The sequence below is a fragment of the Drosophila serrata genome, unplaced genomic scaffold (genome assembly GCF_035046125.1).
Source record: "Drosophila serrata isolate PLE 108 unplaced genomic scaffold, ASM3504612v1 contig_184, whole genome shotgun sequence".
NCBI classification, from domain to species: domain Eukaryota; kingdom Metazoa; phylum Arthropoda; class Insecta; order Diptera; family Drosophilidae; genus Drosophila; species Drosophila serrata.
Genome location: NW_028257082.1, coordinates 2712757 through 2737724, shown reverse-complemented (window position 1 = coordinate 2737724; position 24968 = coordinate 2712757). Strand labels below are relative to the sequence as shown.

At 41.5% G+C, this 24968-nt stretch overlaps 2 protein-coding genes across 7 annotated transcripts; one reads left to right on the top strand and one right to left on the bottom strand.

Annotated features, from left to right (window-relative positions):
- HnRNP-K (Heterogeneous nuclear ribonucleoprotein K) lies at nt 1-20890 on the bottom strand. Of its 6 annotated transcripts, none has more exons than XM_020951001.2 (9): nt 20657-20890; nt 11887-11993; nt 11761-11817; nt 9944-9987; nt 8922-8994; nt 8753-8848; nt 1242-2183; nt 1003-1172; nt 1-417 (listed from the first exon to the last, which is right to left on the bottom strand). In XM_020951001.2, the coding sequence occupies exons 2-9, from the start codon at nt 11980-11982 to the stop codon at nt 387-389; spliced, it is 1509 nt and encodes a 502-aa protein (XP_020806660.1). In that variant the 5' UTR covers nt 11983-11993; nt 20657-20890; the 3' UTR covers nt 1-386. The 6 variants fall into 6 exon arrangements, with proteins under 6 accessions (XP_020806660.1, XP_020806661.1, XP_086684171.1 ...); XM_020951002.2 differs by having other exon boundaries at nt 978-1172; nt 20657-20887; XM_086828045.1 differs by lacking the exon at nt 20657-20890 and adding an exon at nt 13920-14196.
- Nucleotides 20891-21701: 811 nt separating this feature from the next.
- On the top strand, nt 21702-22718 carry Nnf1a (kinetochore protein Nnf1a). The gene is made up of 4 exons (XM_020951108.2): nt 21702-21965; nt 22023-22235; nt 22293-22401; nt 22469-22718. The coding sequence occupies exons 1-4, from the start codon at nt 21835-21837 to the stop codon at nt 22640-22642; spliced, it is 627 nt and encodes a 208-aa protein (XP_020806767.2). The 5' UTR covers nt 21702-21834; the 3' UTR covers nt 22643-22718.
- The last annotated feature ends 2250 nt before the right edge of the window (nt 22719-24968 follow it).

Genomic DNA, 24968 nt, shown 5'->3' with positions numbered 1-24968 from the left:
TTTATTGTGTGTATATTTTATTTGTTCATTCTTCTTATCATACAGAGTTTTTTAAGGTTGACTTTCCCCCCAAAAAGAGCGCAAACTGGTGCGCGGGGGGAGGTTGAGGGACAGGGGCACATGGGAGGGGATGTTCCAGTTTCTTATTCTTCTTTTTTGTTGTTTTTAGTTTTTGTTTTGGGCATTATTTTCACTTAAAGTTAAGAGAAGAAATACATAAATTTCTTTCGTATTTGGAGGATGCTCTCTCGCGCCAGCTCTTCATTTTAGTAAATTTAATTTTAAACGTGAAAACGCAGCAGCACATCCCGATGGTTATTCATGTTGGTGTTTGTCGGATGCTGGTCTTGCTATTCCTGTGTTTGTAGCTTTACCAAGTTGCCCACTTAAATGTTTCGCCTGCCATTCTCGTGCACGCTGCAGGGAGAGAGAGGAGTGGGAGAAAGGATGGCGACAAGCCAAAGGAAAACATAATTAATGAACTTTTTAATGAACAGCAGAGATTCAGATGAATGAATATGGGGTGTTGGCAGGAGGTTTTGGTGTGCGGAATGGGAAGTTAGGTTCTCGTATCTGTCTGGGATGCGAATGGGATGATGACCGAGCGAGAATGAACCGGGTGGTGGTGACACGTTTAGTTTAGATTATTTCCAATGCCGAGAGGAGTTCTGTTTAATCGATAGAATGAAGAGCACAGGTGCACGCCGTAAGAAGACAAGGGATTTATTGTTATTACCAAAGACCAAACAACAAAATCACTAGTCTTCCATACGGAATGCACTCCCAAGGAGAGGCCAATCGGTTAGTCTGGATGGATAGTTACGATGGAAGCACTTAGCCTGACACTTATTCACCGCTTTCCAAAATTAATCGCGATTTTGTAGTTAATCGGGTATTGGGTGGCGAGGCGAAGCGACCTTGTTACGAGTGTTATTTGTGTTCGGTTGGGGTTTAGTCAAATGAGAAGGAGTGCATACTTCTTAGTCTGATTGCGACACCAACCTCTGTTGCAGCAGATACTGGGCCATTTGTATTTGCTTGGGCGTGCCCGAAATGGTGATGATGCGATCGTTCGAGTTGGGCAGGGGCTCGTCGATGGTTATGTACGCACTGGATTCGTTCCGAATGCGACGGATGCGGCCGCCTCCCTTGCCAATGATGGCACCAGCCAACTGTAAAGCAAGAAAATATGATTAGTATCATTCTAAAAGAGATTAAAACTTAATTTCTGTGGAACTTACCTCCTTTGGAATGGTGACCTGCGTGCTGTTGTTGGGGTCATGGCCCTGCGGTATATTTGTAGAAGCATTCGGGCTACCGTTCGGACCGCCATTGGCACCGCCGCCGGCATTAAAGCCGCCTGCGCCATTAGCACCGCCCAAGGCACCTACACCGCCGTTGTTAGCACTTCCACCGCCACCCAGGCCATTGCCCAGACCGCCTGCTCCTCCGGGATTCTGGCCGAAGCTGCTCAAGCTGGGCAGGCCGCTTGTGCCGCCCTGGCTCTGGGTGAAGCTGCCCAGGCTAGGCAGTCCGGTGGCACCTTGGGTCTGGCCAAAGTTCCCAGAGCTACCGCCAAAGTCTGTGGGTCCAGCACCTCCGAAACCGTTGTTGCCAAAACTGCCGCCGCCAAAGGGTCCGCCAGCGCCACCGCCAAAGCTGTTGCCCGCAAATCCGCCAGCACCGCCACCCGTGTTGCCAAAGCCGTCGACATCACCGCCGCCGCCATTGGCCCAGGGATTGATAAACGGATTATCACGCTGTCCCATGCCAGCACCAGCAGCTGCTCCGCCAACGGCGCCTCCTCCAAAGCGATCAGCGCCCCCTCGGCCACCGGCATTGCCACGTGCTCCGCCAGCACCGAAGCCGCCGCCATTGCCACCACCGGCTGCTCCACCGGTCGCGCCACCAGCACCACCGCCATTACGGTTGTTGCCGCGCTGACTGGGCCGGGTGCTTCCGCTTCCTGTGCCATAGCCGCCATATTCATCCGCATAGACGCGATCAAAGTTCATGGGATCATAGTTGTGTATAGCGCCCTTGATGGGCGTGTCCCGTGTGAGAGTGATCACCTCGCGCACCGCATCGATGACCTGGCTCTGCTTGCCCACGGTCTGCACCACACGATCCGTGCTCTGGGGTGCCACATTTGAGAAGACCTTAAGGAAGCGACAACCGATGCGCTGTTAAAAGAAATGAAATATTATTAGTAAAGATATAATAAATTTAAAACAAAGGTTCTTATATATTCCTGCCTTCTAAAGAACATTATTCAGGTACCAATCTCAGGGGTTTCCTTATGTCTATATTTCCCAATAATTTTGTTGCAAATAATTAAGGAACACACAGCGTCGCTTGTATTCGCTTGAAATGCGCTCATTGACCATTTTGAAAACCAGTTTTCTAGTCCTTAGGCCAAGTGCCTGCAGTTTCCACAGAATTCAGGACAAAGGACACTCACAGCGTGCAAGCGAGCGGGGGCAAATGCTGGTCAAGGTTTGCTGAAAGCCGAGTCGTTTCTAAATCAATTTGGCCGTGACACTGCCCCTGGGTCCTGACCTGAAACCCGCTCCGTGTGAGAGTGTACTATATACGAGCGTGTGTGTGTGCGCATCCTGCATCCTGCCACAGCGGGCAATGGCTCCTAATCAGCATGAAGCGGCAGCGGCAGATGTTGTTCAGTAGTTTCTACCTGCGCTGCTGGGGCAGCTGTCTGTCGGCGATGCATGTAAAGTGGCAGGAAGTGCTTGCTGCCTTGTCCCCCTTCTCCCCCCGTACATCTCGTATCCTCTTCAATGCCTGTCTTCCGCCATCCTCCCTCCTTCATGTTCCCCACGTCTGCGGCGGAAGTGTAAATGAGAAATTCGATAGCCACTTACGACAAGGGGAAGAATAAGGGGCTCGCTCTGATTTCCGAGTGTGTGTGTGCGTTTGGAGGAGACCTCTCTCCGCCCCTCCTCATTTCCCTTGGGCTTTCCTGTTCTGTCCCTGTGGCGGTACCCTACCCGCGTTTCCACATTTTTATTTTGTGGCCGCCGTCGCCGATTGCATCATTCCTAAGCCCGTTGCGTGCCCTGTGTGTGAGTGTGTGTGTGAGTGTGGCAATGACCAAAGGCTGCGTCATGTCATGCCTGCCTCTGCCTCTGCCTCTGCCTCCTCCCTGCCCCTGCCAATCCCAGGCGACAACTCGTTGCGTGTGCTCCAGACAACAATGGCGACATCAAAACTCTGAAGTGTATCCCCTCTTTCGACCACCACTGTTGCCCCACAAAATGGAGGGAAAGCGTTGAGTCACACACACACACACACACACATAAACACACAAGAGCGGCGTATGACCGGGCCCATAGGACCAAGTTCCATGTCAGTGGTCGTTCGGTGAATCAAAAATTATTAAATTTAAACATGACAACATGACACAGACTGTTGTATCTACCATTTCCTCTGACTGCCTGTGTGTGTGTGCGTTTGGCTAGCGAAATATGTCTGTGTGAAGCATACTTTTTGGCCGCCTTTCCAAATGCGAAAATGTGAAAATTATGTAAAATAACTAAAACTAATGGCGCAATTCGCGATTCAAAAGATTACATTAATAATTTTTGGTAATCATTTTTTGGCGCCCACGGGGTCAAGTTTAGTTGTGGCAAACCGACGCTTGTCGGCGCCACTGAGCGCAGGAGTGTGTCACCAAAAATGTAATTTATATTTAATTTTATTTGTTTCTAGCACGATTAAAGTTATTTGGTTTTAGTTTAGTTATTATATTAATCTTTCTGTACGATTGAGTAACTTAATAAGCACTTTATACCTCTGAAGGACGAGCAACTGGCCATCAACCAGTTGAAACACGCACATTTTCACTCTGAATTTTAAGTATTTAGATATTTATCCTTTATATATTTTGCTTAGTTTGTTGCTTAAGGACACTAAAAAACGAGAGCAAAAACAGCACAAAATAGCTGAAGCAGGAATCTGGAACAGGAGCTGGAGGACCGTGCCCGACCAGCGCCAATGTCGAACTAATTGGGTTCAACGATTGCCAGTTGCCATGTAAGGAGAAGAAGACGCAGGCAGAGAGAGAGAGGGAAAGAGAGAGAGAGGAAAAAAAAAAAAGGAAACACACACACAGACACAAAGCCAGAAAGGCAGAAAGGAATACACAGGCAAAACACCGAAAGCAGAGGCAGCGACAGCGACAGAGGCAGAGCATGTGCGCTGTTCTGCTTTCGTCCTGCGGCTGCTGCTCCTGCCGTTGTGTGTGTGTGTGTGTGTGTGTGTGTGATGGCAGGCCAAAAAGGATACGCAGGCAACAAGGCACGCAGGCTGCTGGGGCAGCTGCTGCTCGATTCAGCTCCCGCTGGCAGCAAAACGGAACCGGTGTATTTTTCAGCTTGCCTCGTTTAAAAATGAACGAAAACTACATAAAAAAAAAAGAAAGCTCCTATTTTTTCTCTTAAAACGCATGCGCAGAGGAGCGCAAAAAAAAAAAAAATAACAAAACGAAAGTAAATGTTATGAGCATAATCCCACAACACTACATAACTATGTATAGTGTGTGCAAGTGTTGAGAGGAAGGAAATGAGGACAACCATTAAACAACAAATCGCCTACGATTGATATGCAAACATCCTGCAACCCAGCAAAGGGGAGAACGTATAAGCACAGCAGCATCCTTGCCATATCCGGGGAAACCTCTTCCATTAAAGGATTGCTGGCAGCTTACTAATGCGCTTAAGATCAGGGCACCAGTACCAGCAGCAATGGAATGCAGGAGGATGATGCTCCCCAAAGAGACTCTCTCTGCCTGCAAAATGGCAATCAAAATTCACTTACGACAACTGCAATTAAAAAACTTTTACATTCTTATGCACACACACGAGCAAAGGGAGAACAGAAAAGGGAAAGGGAAAGGGAAAGAGAACGAGAAGCAAACAACCGGAGGAAACCCACATAATTGGAGAACTCCTCTAAGACACTGGGTTAAATTACAAGGCATCAATTACGCAAATTACAAGTTCTTTACCTTAAATACTGTGGGTTTCTGTGTACAGGGGAACTTTTCTAAACAAAACTAAAGGTGAGTTTGTTGTAACAAATTAATAAACCAACTATTTGTAACTATAATTGGTATCAAACATCTAGAACAGTGGTTCTCAAAGCCCTCATCTTTCCCTGGAGTCTGAAAGATCTTAGGGAACTAAAACAGATATTTCAGAGTATCTCAAGGATCTATATCTCAAATATTACCTTCAACAAATTTATAGAAAACCCATAAATTATATTTTCAGTAAGATACATTTATAAATGTCAAACTACAATTATGTTTATTATTCATTATACTTTTAATTCTAACAACATTTTACAATAGTCTTGCTTTTTAAACGCCAGCAAATGTAATTTCCTTTCGGTGTTAGAGGGGAAAACTATTTAGAGAGCTCCTTGGATGAGCTAGCTGTCAAGGATGGCGCAAACAAGGCGGAAGGAAGCATCCAACTACTAATTTGATGCTGAGCGCATCAGTGAAAAATAAACCGGATATTGACGAGACTCCTCCTGCTCCTTCTCCTCTTCCGCCCGCGAAAGTTTCCTCTATAAACTTATTAATCAAATGATCAAAGGGAGCCAACCAGCCCAAAAACCCAGCAAGGAACTCGCTTTAGCAGCCAGAATAAAATAAAAAAAAAACTGTATCAGGAAACCAGATGTCGCTCCTGCCACAGGACTCGTTGCTGTTCGTCTCAGCTGCCGCCGCTATCCAAGGAATGCCTACACACAAAGGGTGTCCTTTTCTTTCGGTTCAGTTGCTATACAAGGTCACACGATGGTGGGAACCTTGCTCTTAATGTCATTATATTTTAAATGGAATTTCAGGCAAATTAAACTAAATTAGGTACCACTTTCAGGCAGTAGATAGCAGCTAGTGCTTTGACCTCATTTAAAAAGTTTGCTTTAATTAACAGAGACATGCGTGAGTCTGTATACCTTCTCCAAATGAGTTTGGAAAGCCCTAAGGATGGCGAAGGAACATCTCTAATCGAAGATGAAGAAACACCCTATATCCTGGAGGGATGTGTGTACCATACGTCCCTCTGTGTGTGTGTGTGAGTAGCACCTGTTTGGCATTCATTAAGACGAACAGCAAGCAACAATTGTAAGCCGCAGGCAGCAGCAAGAAGGAAAGCCAGAGCCAGGCAAGCAGGCAACACGGCCTGGAACAAAAGCCGATGGCACGCTCAATCCTCAAATGCATTTTAGGGCATTTTGGATTTAAAACATACACATACACAATGGATGACGGCTGCAGGATCAGCCTGATGGAGTCGAAGTAGAAGCAGCTGTCGCTCATTATTATAAGAAGACCCCGGCAGATGCCTTAACTCCTGCATCTCCCTCTACTTCTTGGCACAGGACAACATTTTAATGGACAGCAGCAGCAGCAGCAGCAGCATGAAACATGAAACATGAAACAGTTGTCTATGAACCATGACCATTCTATAATATTATATATATAGACAACACATGTACCAATAATGCGACAAATTTGGAGCTCTTTTCGGCATTTGGGGGGAAGAAATACTTTAAAAATAATCCTGCCAAAAGAGAATGCAGCTCTTAGAGAGATTGAATCTCTTGGAAACAAGAGTTTCCTCAAGAAAGCAGATACATTTATAGATAGAAGGAAGTCCGGGTCAGCAAATTATGATAACCCCAAGCAATGAGCCGGGCAAAACCGGCTTTAACAGAAAGTCAGAGTGGCAAGCGGCAAGAAGATGAAGCCAGGAAAGGAAACAGCTGCTTGCAGGGCCAGTTGTGGCTGCCTGTTTTATTATGTTTTTTCTCTTTCGCTGCAACAAAGAAGACAGCGCAAAGTAACGAGGACGACTTCCTTTTCAGTCAGAAGGACCCACAACGAAAAGGGACTAGAGAGAGAGAAAAAGGTACAAATTCCAAGACGACAAACACATGCTCCGCTAGCTGAAAACGCTGCTCCACTGCCGCTGCTCCTGATCATCCGCCGTGGCCATCAGAGCATAGAATACGGCAGCTGCAAGGATGCGAGCCTCATCTCCTTGCGTCGCATCTAAGAAAATTCATAATAACTAAACGGCAAGCCAAGCGACGCCAAGGAGGGTGAGAGAGGAAGGAGGCTGTGGGAACTTACAGAAGTAAGCTTTTTGTTTGCCGCCGCGGACTTGTTGACCTCCATAAAAGCAGCGCTGCGAATGGGTAAAAAGATGAATATGCATGAGCTGGGAAGGTGTCTGGGGGTGCCACATTATGTGCATTCAGGAGGCACCTTTCGCAAAAGGCAGGACATCATTCCAATTAAAATGCAGCCCCACTCATCGCTAATTAATGAACCAAGCCAAATCGCAACCAGGAAGGACACGCGCTGCTTTTAATTGGAGGTGCAGGAGGTGTAGGTGGTTCGGTTCAAGGGAGTCGAGTTTTGCCAATTGACTCACTCGAACGCATCCCACTTTTTAGAAATAGGGCGCAACTCTGCCGCCACCACCACCATTCCAACTGCCTCGAATTGCGAATTGCGCAATTGAAAAACGCTCGGCATGTCCCGGATGCTGGATGTAGGATCCTGGATGGTGGATCCATTGCCTCCGCACCATTCAGATTGCCGGTGAAGAGGCTGGCAAAGTGACAAGTGCGCTATGAAAGCGGTGGGCTCTGGCGTCAGCAACAGATTCCCCAACTGAACGCCATACCAAACCGTCCTCTCATCGATGGAACTGCATTCTGCTGTCGCTGCCAGAGAGAGCTGGGAACTGCGCAAAAAAGGAGTAGGGAGCCAGGAGCCAGGACCCAGGAGCCGAGAGCTGGCAGACTCGTAACTCGTACAAAGTTTTCGATTTAACCAAGCGCAAAGTTATGTTGACGGGTTTCAGCTTCACGTGGCTGCCGCAAACGTTTGGCATCGTCAAAAACATGTCAGAAATTCACACTAACTATGCGGGCTTCCTCACGTCCTGACCGGCATCTCCAGCCGCCGTCGCTGTCGCACCATTCGGTGGTGGTAATAGGCCCAATTAAGTTAGCCTTCATTCGTCATGGCTGGCTAGCGATGTTAGTTGACCGCAGGACAACGGATAGCCGTGTGAACGCACATCTCACATGCAAACACACACACACACAAAATTACAATTACATATGTACATGAGAAATAGCGGAAATACTTGAGATAAATATGTAATCAGCCAAGACTTTGGTAGGGTGGGACACACACACAGAAGGACATCGAGTGGTCCCGTCTGTCAGCTGTTGGGTTTTCCCACACAAAGTAATATGCTGACCCAATTCATTATCGAAACGAATGGAAATTACCAGGATCGATACATAATTATGTGGTAATTAAGGTATGACAATAAAGTCCTATACTGATGGCAATATAAACATAACTATGTCATTCTGATATCTAAATGATTGTAGGAGTGGAGAAACAATTGTTTGAAATGAATAATTAGCTAAAGGCTTTATATATTAATATAACTTTGAGGTCTTAAGACTTTTCATTCATGTCAGTGCCTTAAATCAACTTGAACCACGTTTTAAGTTTGTAAAAATGAACCACTAAAGCAAGTATATACTTTTACTACTCATTCAAATAAAATGAACTTTGATAAATCCCTAACTTGCTAATAGAAACACTCATTATTCATTCCTATTACCCACTCGGAGACCTAGCCTTCTTAACCCCGTCGTATAATGTATTGAAATTATATCGGATTCAGTTACTCACATCGCGTATCTCCTTGATCTTTTGTCCACCTTTGCCGATAACACAGCCGGCCAAGCTCTGATGGATGAGTAGACGCACATCAAAGTCCTCATCACGCTGGGTCGGAGATCATGAAAGGACACTTTATCATTAGTACAGATCACATTTCGCATGTCAGCATCGTACTTACCTCCTCAAAGTATTTCAGCATTTCGGTGATTATCTCCAATGTGGACTCGATATCCGCCGAAATTTGGATAGTTCTGTTTCGAGCGTGCATAGAAAGTGGTTTTGGTTTTTTGTTTTATTTTGATATAGTGAGTGATGGCGAAAAAAGAGAGAAAAAGAGTGAGGGGAAACGCATATTAGAATCGAACATTAATTGGATATTATTTCAAGGTCTAAACATTGCTCTTTTTGTTTTTTGTTTCTTTGTTTGCTTCGGGGGACTAGAGAACAAACTTTTGGTACAGAGAGATTCGGTGAGATTTAGATAGAGAAATAGAGAGAGAGAGAGAGAGAGAGAGAGAACAAGAGGGAGAGAGCGAATGAGATTCAGTCCCTGTTGCCATGTTTCAAACAACAATATATATACCACACACAAGGACACACAAGACGCTTGCTGGAAGGATTTCGGGTGTGTGGATCGGTGGACAAATGCATGATCTCGGATGCGGATCTCGATTCTTGGCTCATGGCTCCTTGCCGAGTTCAATGGAATATATTATACCTCAGGCCGTGCATTTCGGGGATGGGTGGTTAATCGTGGTACTTGGGGTGCATTGCGGATTAGTATGCGATTAGGATTAGGATTACTAGCCGAAGAACGAGGGCGAGACGGAGCGAGTTAGACCTGGATGGCGATCTGGGTGCTTCTTGCTTCTTGGGCAGCGCAAACTACTACAGATACAGACTGGCTACAACTATAGATAGATACTTTGGGACACCGGGTGCCTGCTTCGGGGGAAGAGACATCCATCACACATCACAATGTTCATGATATATTTAATATGTATATATATCTATAAATGGGTTTAACTAGCGCATACAGGACATACAAAGAGAGAAATAGAGACAGAGAGAGAGAGAGGGGGAGGGAGGGAGAGATTGAGCTGAGCAGCTCAGTTCGCTTCGGTTCCCTCCGGCGGAGAAATGCGGTGGTTATAATCTAGTAATTGGTAATAGAGGTTAAAGATTTTTATTGTGGTTTACCGTTCGGGGCCTTGGGAATCGTCGACAGACACAGTGGCTTTATACTGTGCCGCACCACACACACATTATTCATTCGGAGACGGGCAGGCAGGCGGTTGTTGGGCGGTGGGCGTTGGGCGGGCGTTTTGATGGGCGGGCGGGCGTTCGGTTTCAGATTCAGATTCGGTATCGTAATCGGTCGATGGGCAGACAGGCGGGCGGGCGGTTATATGTTGTATGGTCAATCGGTCGAAGGGCGTCCGATATTGGTTCGGTTTTTCGATCGGTTGGATTGATTGATTCGCCGTTTTCATTCGGAGAGATATTGCACAAGGAAGGGGGTATATAAAATATATATATAGGAAACCCACACACATGGCACATGGGAAGGGGAGTCCCCAAAACATTTATATATATATGAATATAAGAATATATATTATATATATATAGGCGTTCATAGGCAGATTTTGTAGCATATTGTGCACAGCAGCAACAGGGGGTGCAAGGCGATTTGATTCGATTCGGATATTGACATCGGGCCAGTTTCGGTTTCAGATTCAGATTCAGATACGGATACAGACATGGATCCAAGGTTACCCAGTACCCGGGCGGGACATACATATAGACCAGAGACCATGGACCAGCGGTGCAGAGTGATGGTGCGGGCGGGCGGGCGATTGATATATTTGGTTGGTTCGGAGGTTCGGTTCAATCGGTTCGGTTCGGTTCGATTCGATTCGATTCGATCCGATTCAATTCGAGATTCGATTAGAGTTCGGTTCAGATGAGCGGTTGAAGATTTGGTTTTGTATGTTGGGCGTGCGAACCGACGATATATTATATATATATATATTTTATTGTTTCAAATCGAGTTCAAAATCGATCGATTCATTGGTTACATATGGGGTGTACGCAAGAATAGAGAGAGAGAGAGAAGAGAGAGAGAGAGAAAATTGTTCATTTAGTTAAAAGGTTAATTAGCGTGTAAATTTATCGTTTTATTTTCATGTGGTTCTTATTAAGTTTAACAAAAACTATTCGTTTTTTTTTTTAATTGTCCCGATTAAATAAAGCGCCTATAGTATATTTAATTAAACACCCAAGCTTCGTGGATTAATTTCCTATCGAAATGCTGTTGTACTTAAAAGCTTCCTATTTTGAGTAACGAAACGATAAATAAATAGTAAAATAGACTCAAAAACGGTAGCCAAAGACAGAAATTGTGAGAAAGAGCATTAGCTGAGTGCAGAGACCCGAGTTAGTGAGAAGCGTGTTTGATTTCTAGGATACTCTGGGATCCGTCGCCCAGAGAAAGAGTGATAGGAGGGAAAAGAGATTCAGAGAGAAAGTGAAAGAGAAGAAGAGTAGGGAAAAGGTGGGGAACCTGACCGGCACACAAGACAGAATTCTCTTTCAGTTCGGTTCGGTTTTCTTTGGTTCTTAGGGCTTTTAGGAACTCTGGTTCGAGCTAGAGATTGGGAGGACAGAGACTGACTGACTGACTGACTGACTAACTGACTGCCAGAGACAAAGTCAAGAGAATTTGAGATAGTGATGGACAGAGTGAGAGAGAGTGAGAGTAGGAGACAGAGTTCGCTAGAGAGACACACAAAAACGGAGGCAGACGCTTTCGGGATTCATGGGGACATGGATTCAATTCAATTCGATTCGATTCGATTAGGTTACTTTTCGCTTGAGAGTTTCTAATTTGTGGTGCAACAAATAAAACATAATTGTAAATAATAATACCAGACGCTTCAATTGTGAATTATGCAGTTTGTGATTCTATAACTTTCATGATTACATGAACTATGGGACCTTTGATTCTATAGTATTACCTGAGTCCTCATCTTCTGAATGTGCTGTCCTCCCTTGCCAATAACAGCGCCAGCAATCTGTGAATATAAAATAAAGGAAAAGTTAATATAAAGTTATTAAGATCCCAATTGGGACTAAACACTTACACTGCTTGGTATCAGTATGCGCACTGTCTCCTCATTGCGGCGATTGCGCTTCTGGTCCTGTGGTCCCTCCCCTGCATCGTTCATTTCACGCTTCATTCTCAGTCTCTCTGCAATCGAAAATGCGGAATTCGGAATTCAATTAGGCTTGCAATTGTTTAAGCCAACTATAAATGTTGATCTCAGGCCAGTTTCGACTCAACTGACACATAAAATCGAGCTCGACTCAAGTCACAAAACTCTAGGCAACTGTAAGCGATTGTGGGTTGAATAACAGAGTTGACAGTTTAGCTTTTTAAACCTAGCTTTTGTTTTAAATTTTAAATTTAAACCAAAATGGTACTTGGAATATTAAATTTCCTTAGCATATTACACATGTTTCGATGTTCTATTTATATATTTTTTATACAATTTAAATTTTCCAGCAATGTAGACAATTGTAAACTTGTGCCAACAGCTAGAAATATTTGGTTTATAAATAGATACGAGTAGAAAAATATATCTCTTATGATTTGCTAGTTGGGAATGCTTGATAAAAATGAAAATTCAGAGCAATATTTTATTTATAATGCCTGAATATGTTAAAGAAATAAATTTGACTTCATTAAGTCTTAAAAATAAGTTAAAGTTATCTTATAACAAGGGTTAAAAATACCATCATTCGTTCTCTTGTATAAATTTAATGTAAATATCATCTCTATGACCTTTAAATGCATTTTTTAATTTCTCAACCTATTAAAGAAAATCATTTTCCTTTTCAAAATCGTTCAACACTGATTAACAGATCCCCGAGAAGGCATGAGGTGAGTGGCAGGTTTGCTTGTTGTTGCCCACCGCAATTGAATAACAATTCAATTCAGTTTCCATTTCAGAGCCAAGCTCTGGGCTGGATCCGATCTGGTTCGTGCCGCAGCTGCACTTGCCGTCGATCAAGCATCTCGAGCTCCCAATCTGGGGTAGCATCAATCAGCGGGCAAACGCTCAGTGCCACCTCCACCTCGTCACCTCCCTCTTAAAGCCCAGAAAGCGGAAATGCCAGACAACCAACGCTCAAATAACTAAAACCATATGCGAGCAGTACACAAGGTATTCTCTTATAGGAGTGCAGAAATGATTTATATATGTGTATATTGAGCGAACCAGCAGCAGCAAGTTGCAATAATACAAAATGTAACGAAAAATTATAAATTTATACAAAAAGAGCCAGCGGGTAAGTGTATATATATGATCCAACAATTGTGGGCCTTTTGTGTGGAATGTGCTCTGCCCACAGGAAAAAAAATAAAACATGAAATCCATCTCAATAAGCTGGGTTCAGTTTTTGTTTTGACATTTCTGAAATACACTCTCTCAGAGTAAGGTTTTGTATTGTAAGTTATTTTGGGAAGGTTTAGGTTTAATGTTTTTTAATCATACATTACAAATTTCAAACACAAAATTCTAGATTCTGCTTTAAAGTATAATCATGTAATTCTTGAATCTTAAGAGCACATTCAAAGTCGGTCTCGAACTCAGAGTTCGGCATATTGTTTTGTTTTACGAGGTCTCAGATGTCAAAACATCAATTGTCCGAGCTGCTGCTGCTGCTGTTAAGTTGTCAAAAATCTGTGAGATATAACAATGAGCAAACAGCAGCGACGGCAGATTAAATGAATTTTTTTGTCGAGGGCCCAAGAGGAGGCTCTAAAAATATGACTCGGCTTGAAATTGAAATTGAAATTGTCGAGCGAGATGGAGTACAGGTGGTGTGCGTGGGAAGAGCTTAAAGAAAGGGTTGCCACCGCTACCACCTTCGATTCGGAGAAGACGGATGGATGGATGGTGATGCAATTGGAAATTTCTAGAAATTGCCCATCAAAATGGAAACTCTTTTCATGAGCTGTTCCCTTGTTTAATTACATTTTCCAAGAATATCAGAGAGCAGATGTCATCTCTAAGGTCTCTAAGAACCCTCAAGCGAGTGTAATTAAGTTTTCTAAGATTTCGTTACATCACTGAGTTCATAACGATCGTATTATTTTCATCACAACATTTACCTCTTTTTGGTTTCTTAATTAGTATCACAATAGTTCACTTGGGTTTTTAATTTTTCCTCTTTAATTTTGGCAAATATCTTATAGATTTTTTTCCATTCACATTCACAGACTTTTCTAGCAGTTACATAACACAAAGTTCAAAAGGATCCAGCAAAACTCGAAAGAGCCAGTGTGCAGGAAGCACGGCCCTTGGGTCCTGAACAAAAACTAATGAATACAATTTAGACAAACTGGCGCTATTTATACCGGAAATCCGTCAATATGATGCCTAAGGGCTGACCAATCGGAAGCTATAGGATCATTATATAGACAGCGGAAGTTCTCGACCAATAGAAATCGTACAAATCAAGTGACAATACCGAAAAAATAGGGGAAGTGACCGCTTATGGACACCGGATGCTAGGCAACCAGGATAATTGTACTGGACTGACCACAACAGAAGCTCTATACTAACCATAGAATAGATAAGTTTCTATATACGAAAGGCGGGCAAATACCCCATATACAGATATATATAACTATATATAACTATAGAGGGAGGAACATTGCACTTTTATTAACACTCTACATATGTGAAATATGGATTTATACTATATACTACTACCTTCGCAAAGCCCCCAATTATACATACTCTATATGGTATCCATATATATAATAAATATCCCCAAAGCAAATTGTACAGTAATTCCCGTACATGTGTGGGCTGCGTAATGAATTTATAGTTCGACATTAGACTAATAACCCACGGACCCACGGACCCACGGACTTGAAGAACTGCAGCAGTCTTTCCTGCAGTTTCTTATGAATTTTCGATGGAACTTCAGCTGATGTTTTCACATTATGCATATTTCAGGGATCTAACTAAACGGAGGCACTAATGGGCGTAACCCCACCGTTCGTCTACGATAGCAAATCGTTTAACTATTGATAGAGCAATTCGTTTGCGGTACAGTTCCTTGGATTAAATGCCTGTGAAATGCAACAAATTGCGCTGACCTGGACAAATATCAAATATCATTAAGGGGGGGAGAAGGCACCGACGACAGAGACGGGCTTCCACCGATGACGTGGCTTATGGCAGTGCCATCATTATCCTTAACTGTCCCAACAGTTGGATCTAAAGCATATGCATTATTCAGGCAAATTGCAATAATTTTAAAACTCTACAGCACTTTGGGATGAACTCCCTCAAGACATTTGTATGCCCCACAAAGTTGCCGCCTTCCCCCAGCACTTGTCTAATAATTAATGATTGTCTGAGAAATTCAACAGCCGTTCCAAATGGATTCGAGATCTAATTATAGAGCTCAATTTCAGTGTGCCATAGGGAAGTTTTAGGCCGCAGGAGCAATTTAGAAGCGGAAGTGGCAAATAGGGGGTGGCAATAATCACTGCCCACATCCTTTTTTCCCCATTTCCCCCATCAACAGCACCTGATTTCGAGTGCAGTTTTGTGGCGATAGAAAAGCTTTCTCTGCAAACATTTACACAGCTTCTCCCGAGTTACTCCAAAAAAAGGAACAACAAAAGGCAAGAGGGACAGACACCGCCAGAGGAGTCGAAGCGAGTAAGCTTGCATTCCTGAAAGTGACATAAATGACAGGTAAGCAATTATGTGAAAATCATTTGATTGCTGTCCACATCCTGTTCAAATAGCTTTTGACAGCGCACACGCTTCCAGCCAACCAAGCAACCACCACTCCTCCTCCTCCTACAACTCCATCATCATCCCCACCAAAAAAACCGAAAATCCCACCCACCTACCCACCCAGGAGCAGCAACACAACAGCGAGGGGGACAATAATTTAAGTTGCTCAGCCAGGTGAGCTCTGAGCTCTGGAAACCTTTTTCCCGTGCATGTATGTATCCCCTCAGGCCAATACACTAATACACAGGTGTATAGGCTGACCACAAAAACGCAAGCACCACAATAACAACACCACCACCACCAGCAACAACAACAACAACTATGATGATGATGGTGGTGGTGGCAAGGGAGAACCCAAGCTGGACAGGGGGCAGCACAGTTGCAGAGTTTATGTCCAGCGAAATGTGGCAGGCCACATGAAAACGCGGTTCGTGGTTACCCACCAAAAACATAAAAAAACAGCATAAGAAAATATATACATGCACACTCGTAAGCTCTCGTTTTCCTTTCCTTTCTGTTCCTCTTCCTTTTGCCACCTTTTCAGGTTTTCCCGAATATCAGAGATGGGAGCGTGATCCTTGGGATATGATCATTTAGGTTACAAACTAATTCAGGACATTTTCAGAGGGTTTTTCTATATAGATCTCTTTATGCATAGCTTCTATAACTGGAATTAGTATGGTTAACCTTATGGCTATATTGTATACAATCATATTTTCTAAATCCTTAATTCACTGTCTTACCAGTGCAAAAACTAATGAAAGCTTATAACATTATCAGAATAGAATAGAATAAATAGAAATTAAATCGCCTGAAACTAGTCAATTTCCTTCCTTCACAATTCTTTTCTATATAAAACATATATCTCTTCCTATCGAATCTAGATAAAGATCTAGATCATATAAAGCTCCCTGGATTGTAGGCTTAAATTCATAATATTTTTAAAGCAGTCGTGTCACGTTTATAAATGTATATCCCCACGTGTATGCTCATGCTCCTGGTGGTACATACTGCCCCATTCCATAACTCTGGCCCTGCTTTTTGCCAGCGTAATTGGGCGGCGGGTATATGCGTTCCAACTCTATAATTTAGCGGAAAAACAGCTAATGGACGTCATGTCTAACCAAAAAAAAAAAAAGAAAAGAAAAGGGGGAAGGAACCCAGGCCACAAAAAGTTGGGGGTATAAGCGGAAATGCATACAATTGACAATTCTCATCGCCCCGTGCCGGGAGAATAGATAGACGCCCCTCGGACACAGTGCGTGTGTGTGTGTGTGTGTGTGTGTATTGGTGTTGTGTGTCCTGTTTTGTGCTCTGTGGCCTGTCCACTTCAAGGCTTTTATGGACATGTCAGCGTGCTTAGCGAGTGAGTCCGGGGGCGGGTGAGCCGACCAACTTCTGCCATCGCGTGTGTCTCTAAGGCTTGGGTGGCGGACCGGGTGCGGGTGTGGGTGTAGGTGGGGGTGTTCAAGCTGGTCCCTTGCGCTAATAACTAATGTGCTTATGGCGTGTGCCATGTAGTTGTAGTTGCTCCTGCTCTATCGCACACTATTCTATTCCATTCTATTCCATTCCGGGACTACTCTGCTCAGTTCAGTCGTCCTGTTTTGTTCTCTTCCAACTTCCACAGACTGCCGACTCTACTTTGACTTGCCTTTGGGTGCTACACATAGGAAAAATTAATGTAAAAACAATTAATAATTTTCATATTTAACTTAATTTATATGGATAATAGGTAGGAGAAGATGTTTCTATAGTTATGCTACTGATTTAAAGATGTTATTTATATTAGGAAAGAGTTTCATTAAACGAAATTTGTTAACAAGATCAAATATTATTTATTTTGATAGGGAAACGCTTATAAGATGCTTATAGATCTGTGGTTCCTAAAGCCCTGTCACTAAATATATAATTTTCTTAATCATACAACCCACTAAAATATCAATTAACCCTATAACCCACTACTTTCTATGATAATTTTAAGATGTAGCTTGCTGAATCTCATTTAAAATAATTAATAGTTCCTATCTTATGCGTCAGTGTAGTTCTTTTTTTCCCCAAGTATACCTGTTCCGTTACCAATCGGACAACCCCCAAGTTGTTGCATTATTAAAAGACTTCGATTGAAAAGTACTTTCCTTCTTTTCACCCCCACCAGAGGCACTGGAGCCACCAGTGGCCTCCACCTTCATCCTTTATTACTTTGGCCTTATCTAGTTCTTCGTTTGTCAACTGCATCTCTCGACAATCCATCGTTGGCTAATTAATTGGAAATATAAGAATCGTTTCGCAGCAATGGAAATACCAGTCAAGGCATTCGAATTCAATAAGACTGGCCTGCTTGGCTACGAAACGTGTTTCAAGCGTTTTATTTATTTATCTATTTTTACGATTTGCATAAAAATATTGCCGCTTCTTCTGCTTTTCAACATTTTTCGTCTGTCATTCGAGACAAAAGCTCTGTCGTCGAAAATCATTGAGTGGAACATGTTTTGCGAATGTGATTGTCTATACATATGTACATATATCAAAAGGGGGAAGGGAAGTACAGAGAAGGGATTATCATCGAATGGCACTCTTGACGTTGGAAAGCTCTCCGTAGAAATCTACATTTCACTGGGGGCGACAGGCATAGTTAACCCGTATAAGCTCCACATAACATACAATTTATTAAATTCACCTAAATGCGGGCCAAGTTAGCAGAGATTTCTCTCGTTCCGCCGTATCTCAGCCAGAAAATAGATTCATGTGGGAAATTAACAACATCAAAGCAACCTACATGCACGACCAACAAAAACGACAACAACAACAACAATGAATTTGCGGCACAATGCAGCACCACAATAATACTACATACTTTTTATTTATTTCATTTTGCCCATGTTAAGCTGATTGCATTGAAAATATGACAAACAGCATACATTTTTCATGATACGAGCAGTATAGAACGCAGCGAAACAAAAACCAACGAGGGGAACAAATAAAATAAATGAGAATGTACTAGCAGCAAGGCCCTACCGAAGGGAGAGGGAAATTTCACATTTTATATTTGCCATTCTTGATTTTTGGCTAAAACAGCAAACAAACAAACAGCACAAGACTTGTCTGTATTCAGCAATAACAACATGTAAAGTTTACTAACTAAGCTTCAGAGAGTATATATTCATGGATAAAATATTTAGGAATAAAAATTATAATAAAACTAAGTTGGAAATAATTCTGAAAATGTATTTGCAACACTCACTTTATGTAACTGAAACAATACACTTTTGTGGTTCGATAATTATAAAACATAATTATGATAATTATGAAAAACGAGACACAATACTCTTCGCTTTATAATAAAATACAGACATCAATCCACAATATTCAGTAGGCTAAGTAAAAGTGTAGAAAGCGATAAATTATTATTACATTATGAATGATTTTTCCACACCTTAAACTATAAACATACAAAATAAACAGCTCTCCAACTCTTAATGGGTTTTCATATTATCAAAATTGATGTTTATCAATCAAGAGTAAGCTAAATTATAAAAAGTTCAAGATATAAAACAAATGACTAATAAATTTGCTATTTAACTCATAAAAGAAAGTAAATAAGGCAAAATAAATTGCAATTAAGAACGTACTGATCCGCTGTTTATGTTATGTAAATACATACTGTAGAATTAAAATCTATTTTGCCCTTCCTCATATAGAACTGTTCAAAGTTCAATTAATAAGCACCAATTTGTAATGATTTAATTGTTTATTCACCCTTGTTCCATAGGAAACTGATCGTAAATAGCCTGTATTTGACTCCTTTCTGATGGAAGTTTGCTAAATTAAACAAGAATTTAAATTTAACAAATATATATAAAAAAACACAAATATTTTTATGCACAATTTTAGCTGCACAGCATTTATGCGAGAATTCAGTTCAATGTCAATGAACGCGCGAGCGAATAGCTGCAAAATATCTTTCCGATTGCTTCACTCGAAATAAATGTTAGAACAACAACAGCAACAAGCTGCCAACAAACACGAAAATAAATCAACCAAACAAGGCAAATAAAAGCGAATTTTTGCACAAAACTGGAAATCTAAACAAAGACCAAGTAGAATCGCCAGCCAAAGAACAAAAAGCAAAAGTTGGAATCTGCGACGCCTCTCAAAAGTTGTGCAAGCAAAAAAAAGCATTGGAAAAAAGAGAGCCAAAATGCCAGAGGGTGAAAGGGCGGGGGATGAGCGCAGAGAGGGGGATTTCGGGGAGACACAATGAGGTTCGTTGGTAACGAGCTGCACCCAACAGCAACTCTCTTATTGAACGGTTATTTGCCTCTCTCATTAGCGCTGCTCCTCCGCTATCTCCTCTTCGTGGTCTTCTTCTTCTTCCTCTTCTTCGTTGCCCCCATCGATTGATGCTACAACAACAACAATGGGCCCCCAACTATGTATGAATAAAATATAGGTTAGGCTCTTTCCTTATTTGTAGGCTGGCGCGAGCGTTGAACTCGACTTTTGCTATCGTAGCTCAGCAGCGTGGGAGCTTCGCTTTTGGAGTAACGAAACTATTTTGTTTTGATTTTATCTCTGTAAATTATAATGAAATTATATGCGCCGGTTACCGCGTGGAAATACGAGAAAGAAAGAAAAAACAAAACAAGCTACTAAAGCGGAAGGGGCAAAAGCAACAAAAACAACAACGGCGACTCTGTACCTCTAGTAAAAGCCGGTACGCGTGCGAGCAAGAGAGAGAGTGGGCAATCGGGCGGGTTGGAGCGCCAGGGGCAGAGCGAGAAAGAGCTAGGAATATTTCTGTGTGCCCTGGTGGTTGTACGAAAAAAAAAAATGTAAAAGTGAAGCGCCGAAGCCAAAAGAACGAGTCGAGGGTGGGGGGCGGCGGGCAGGCTGAAGCGTAAGAAAAATCGGCATGCAAGTACTGTATGTATTGGAAAAACTTTTCGTAGAAAATGTATTCGGGAAAAGCACAACACCGCGCGCACACACAGAGACACCCGGACACATTTGCACACATCTTTGCCTGGTTTAATTCACTTTTCTTTCGCCATTTCTCGAGCGTCCCCAGGCAAAAAAAACAACTCACCTATCTGGATGCCTTTGTTTTTCTTCGGCGACTAATGCGGTTGCTGTCACTGAACTCGATCTGCTGCCGGTACACACAAACACCCAATTGTTATTTAACACGTTTTGTCTACCTTGCGCTGCCTGCGAAATTATTATTTAAAATTTATAGCACAAACACACTTTGAGAGTTAAAATGCACAAAACGATGAGTTGCAAAATGGCGTCGGCTATCGATAGTTGCGGATGTATCGATAACGATATACGGCCTCAGAAAAAATACCCTAAAATACCAACTCTATTTTGTTAAATTGTATCAAAAATTACCTTTATCTGGAATATGTTGACGCTGAATGTTTCAATATTTATTTTCTCTAAAACTAAGGAAAACATAACAAAATAAAAACTGTGGCATAATTAAGAACTGGGGTATAGTGAATGCTATAAAAGGTTGCGGACATTGCTTAGAAGGTTGAAAACGTTGCTAAGCATATTACATTTAGATAATTAATAATTAATACATTATAACTAATAAATATTTCAGTTTAAAAGCATTGAAGCAATGCCTACTTTCATTACGCATTTTGCTTGCTAATACCCGCGCTGCAATAGTCCCTGGGAAAGTTTTCCCACCGCCTTGTTTTCCGAGAGTGCAGAATACTAAATATTCTGTAAAGCAGATCTCGGCGATTTATGTTAATACATTAGCATCCTTCTTTTAAATTTTCATAAAATTAAACCTGAAGTTCTGAAATATTTAAACAAGGCTACATCTCTGAGTAGATGAAAATATTTTCAAAAACCTCGAAGTTATTATTTATTTCCCAAAAAAATGCAGATGGTCCCTATGGCACCTTTCTGATAGAGAAGTAAGATTTTAATGAAATTAAAAAACGAATTTCTGAAATTGTTCAAAATGGGTATACATCTAATTAGATACAAAAAATGTTGTAAACTAATGAATATGTTAAATATTAATTAAGAAAATAGCTTGCAAACAAGGAACAACTTTTATCGCTGCTCCTTCTGATTGGAAATGCAGCCCTGGTCCGTTGTGGCAATAGCTTAGTTCATACTCAAACCTTTCTTTGATATGCTTATGGGCTTGGTATTTTTGAGGAAACTGCGAATGGCCACTCTTGCGCTTGGCAGCCAATTTTGTTTTGTTTTCAAAATATGTTTTAAATTTCGTGAAATATAATGGAGAACGCCGAACAAGTCCACAAAATGGAAGACGATGTAGAAGCCGCCTTCAAACGGCACCAGAGAATCATACCCCAGGTGAAGAAGGCGTACGATGAGGCCATTGGACAAGTGTATGCAGATCTGAGGTAAGCCAAGAAGGCTTCTAAATGTAAACAAAAGATACAAACAATTGTTTATCGTAGTCCCTCAGACCTACAGGCGTTTTCTGCCATCCTCCTGCAGCACGAGAACTCTGTCCTGTCCACTGAGGAGCTGGTGACCAACATGCGCACTCAGATGACCATCGTTCTGGGCAAAATGAATCAATCCTTCTTCGACACGAACGATGTGGAGAACAAGCTGGTGACCTTGGAGGTGCTCAAGGAAAAGTTTGCTCCCTACGAGGGCAAAGACTGGTGAGTTGGTAATTAGGAATCTCCTCTGCACTTACTTGACCTTCTTTGCGCCCTCAGGACTAGTCTCACCCCGGAGGAGCTCACACGGCCTGTGCGCATGCGCCTCTTGGACTCCAGCATTCGTTTTATGGAGAGGCAGCTGGAGGCACAGCAAAAACAACTCGAAGTAAGCACACATCGTTGGTTGAAGTGGTTGTTATATTATTATTTAACTTTCAAATCTAAACATCCAGATCTCCATGGCCAAAAGCAAAGCTAATCGAGAGCGGCTGCAAAGCGTCCAGAACGAACGAGTGAAACTAACGGCCAAAATGGAGCAGCAGACGGCCCAGTACAAGGAAATTAGACCACAACTATTGGAGCTGCAGCATTCAATAAATAATTCACATTTGCCACCTGAAAACTAAATAATGCACACACACACATAAATGTACATACATACCATTCAATTAATAAAGTTACATAGCATTGTTTTTGGGAAAACACTTTTGTTTAATTTAAGGAAAGTGCAGATATGGTTGCTTCTTTTTCTGGCGTTGCTGGTGGATCTGAAGCAGCCCCAGCTGGAGCTTTAATTTCCCTGTTGTCTGCTGCCTGTCAGGAAGGAGCTTCCCTCTTAAGAATTCATGAGTTTTTATTAATTCTTGACTACTTTTAATAATGGTTGTCAGCAGAGATGAAAACAAATCTATATTTCGTGAGTGAAACATTTTAAAAATAATTTGATGAAAAATTCAGAAACAATATTTAATTATGATGTTTAATAAATCATAAATACATACATATGTATGTATGTATGTATATATAAATAATAAATAAATAAATATTAAGTTTCGGAACCTTTACATACATACATAATTTAAGGCTATAAGCTATTAGGAACTTTTACAAGATTTGTAATTTTCAAAAAGTCCTGAAATATGCCAAAAAGGCTACACTAATACAGAAATATAGAAATTGAGGTTATGTTTTGGTCGTTGTTAAATTCGCACACATGCAAATTGCGTATGGAGTTTAAAAATAAATTTTGCAACACTGTCCCAAAGGTTTCAACGTGAATCAAAATGTCTTTCCGGTTCTTTTCGATTTCATCAGCTCGTGAGGTAACATACAGCATTTGGAAGACGGCATTTTCCAAGTGTGTAGATTCAAGAGTTATTTAATTTTTTTAATTTTTTCAATTAACTAACCCTGAGTCTAAACATTTTGAAGAATAATTTAAACGGCAACAAGTGAAAGAAGTGAAAATACGTAGTATTGAGGTATCCGTTCAGAATAGTTCTAAGTACCTGTTTTAAGTCTGTACTTAAGGCATTTTTGAACGGAAATTTCAGTGCTACAAATTCGAAAGTGCAAAGATAAAAGAAAAAGTGTGATGGACTTTTCGTACGGGTAAAATTAAACAGAAAAATTTTTAATTTCCTTCCCTAGATCTGGCAAAGCTGCAGAAGATATTTACATTCTTTTTTTCTTAATTTGTGCAGTAACATACAGCAACATAAGTCTTTAAACTTGTTCTTAAAACAAAATTTATAAGCACGCCAAAATTATACGCAGTAAAAGCTGGCACTTATGCGCATGCGTAAATGTAAGCATTTCTTTGCTTTTTCTTTTAAGTTTATTTGTAAAAATAAAAAGAAATTATTAACATTCCACAATCGAATTTTCTAAAGAAATATCTAAAAATTGTGACGGCATTAGAGAATATAAAATATACAGGAATATAGATTTTGAGGTTATATTTCGGTCGTTGTTCAATTCGCACACAAGCACACGATTTTTGAACTGGCAGTCGTGAACCTTCGTGGCACCCGAAGTTTGAAGAGACATCTGGTAACACTGTTCCAAAATTGTGTGTGTTTCTTTTTGATTTCATCTGCCCAACGTGAAAGAGCTCTGGTTTTCCAAGTGTGTAGAACCATGGATTTTTTAATTTGTGTATTTGCTGCAAATGAAGATTTCTGGGTCTAGACATTTTGAAAAACAATCCAAACGGTCATCAAAGTGAGAAGCGCATCGCAGCTTGGGGGTTTCCCTTTGCGTTTGCTTAAGTACCTATTTTAAGTCTGTATTAAAGCTTACTCAAAGAGAAATTTATATTCTGCAATTGCAAAAGTGTACTTCGCTGTTAAATAACTAAAAAAAAAACCTTAAACCCATGTATTACACATGTATATGTAAGTATTTTAATTCCTTTAAAATTGCTCCAATCCAAACATAATATTTTTTGTTTTTATTTTCGAAGCACTTATAAAATATGTAGTTAAGAAAAAATGTATCTTCTCAAAATAATAGTCGAACCAAAGAATTTATTCTTCGTTTAAATGTTTCCCTTAGCTTTCGTGGAACTTTATCTCTTTCTCTTTTCGGCCTAAACTGCGTCTTACTATACCCATCTCGTTCTAATTTGTCGCTTTCGTTTTTGTTCCTGCTACGAATGTCGCTGTCAAAGAAGTAATGTCAAAATGTTTTTTTCGCGCCGTCGTGTGGTTCTCGGGATCGTTGCCCGGCATTCGGTTTTTAAAACTTGTCGCGAGTGGTCGATAAAAGTGAATAATTTTGGCATCTGTGGTTTACATTTCTAGGCTGCGGGTTTTGCAAGTACTACGATATCATTTCCAGTATTGCACCTTCCATTGCCCAGCAATGTTGACTAAGACTTCATCAGTGAAAAACATAAATAAAAGCACCGTAGTGGTCTGTGCGGTTTTAAGTGCAAATCTTTGGTTATTG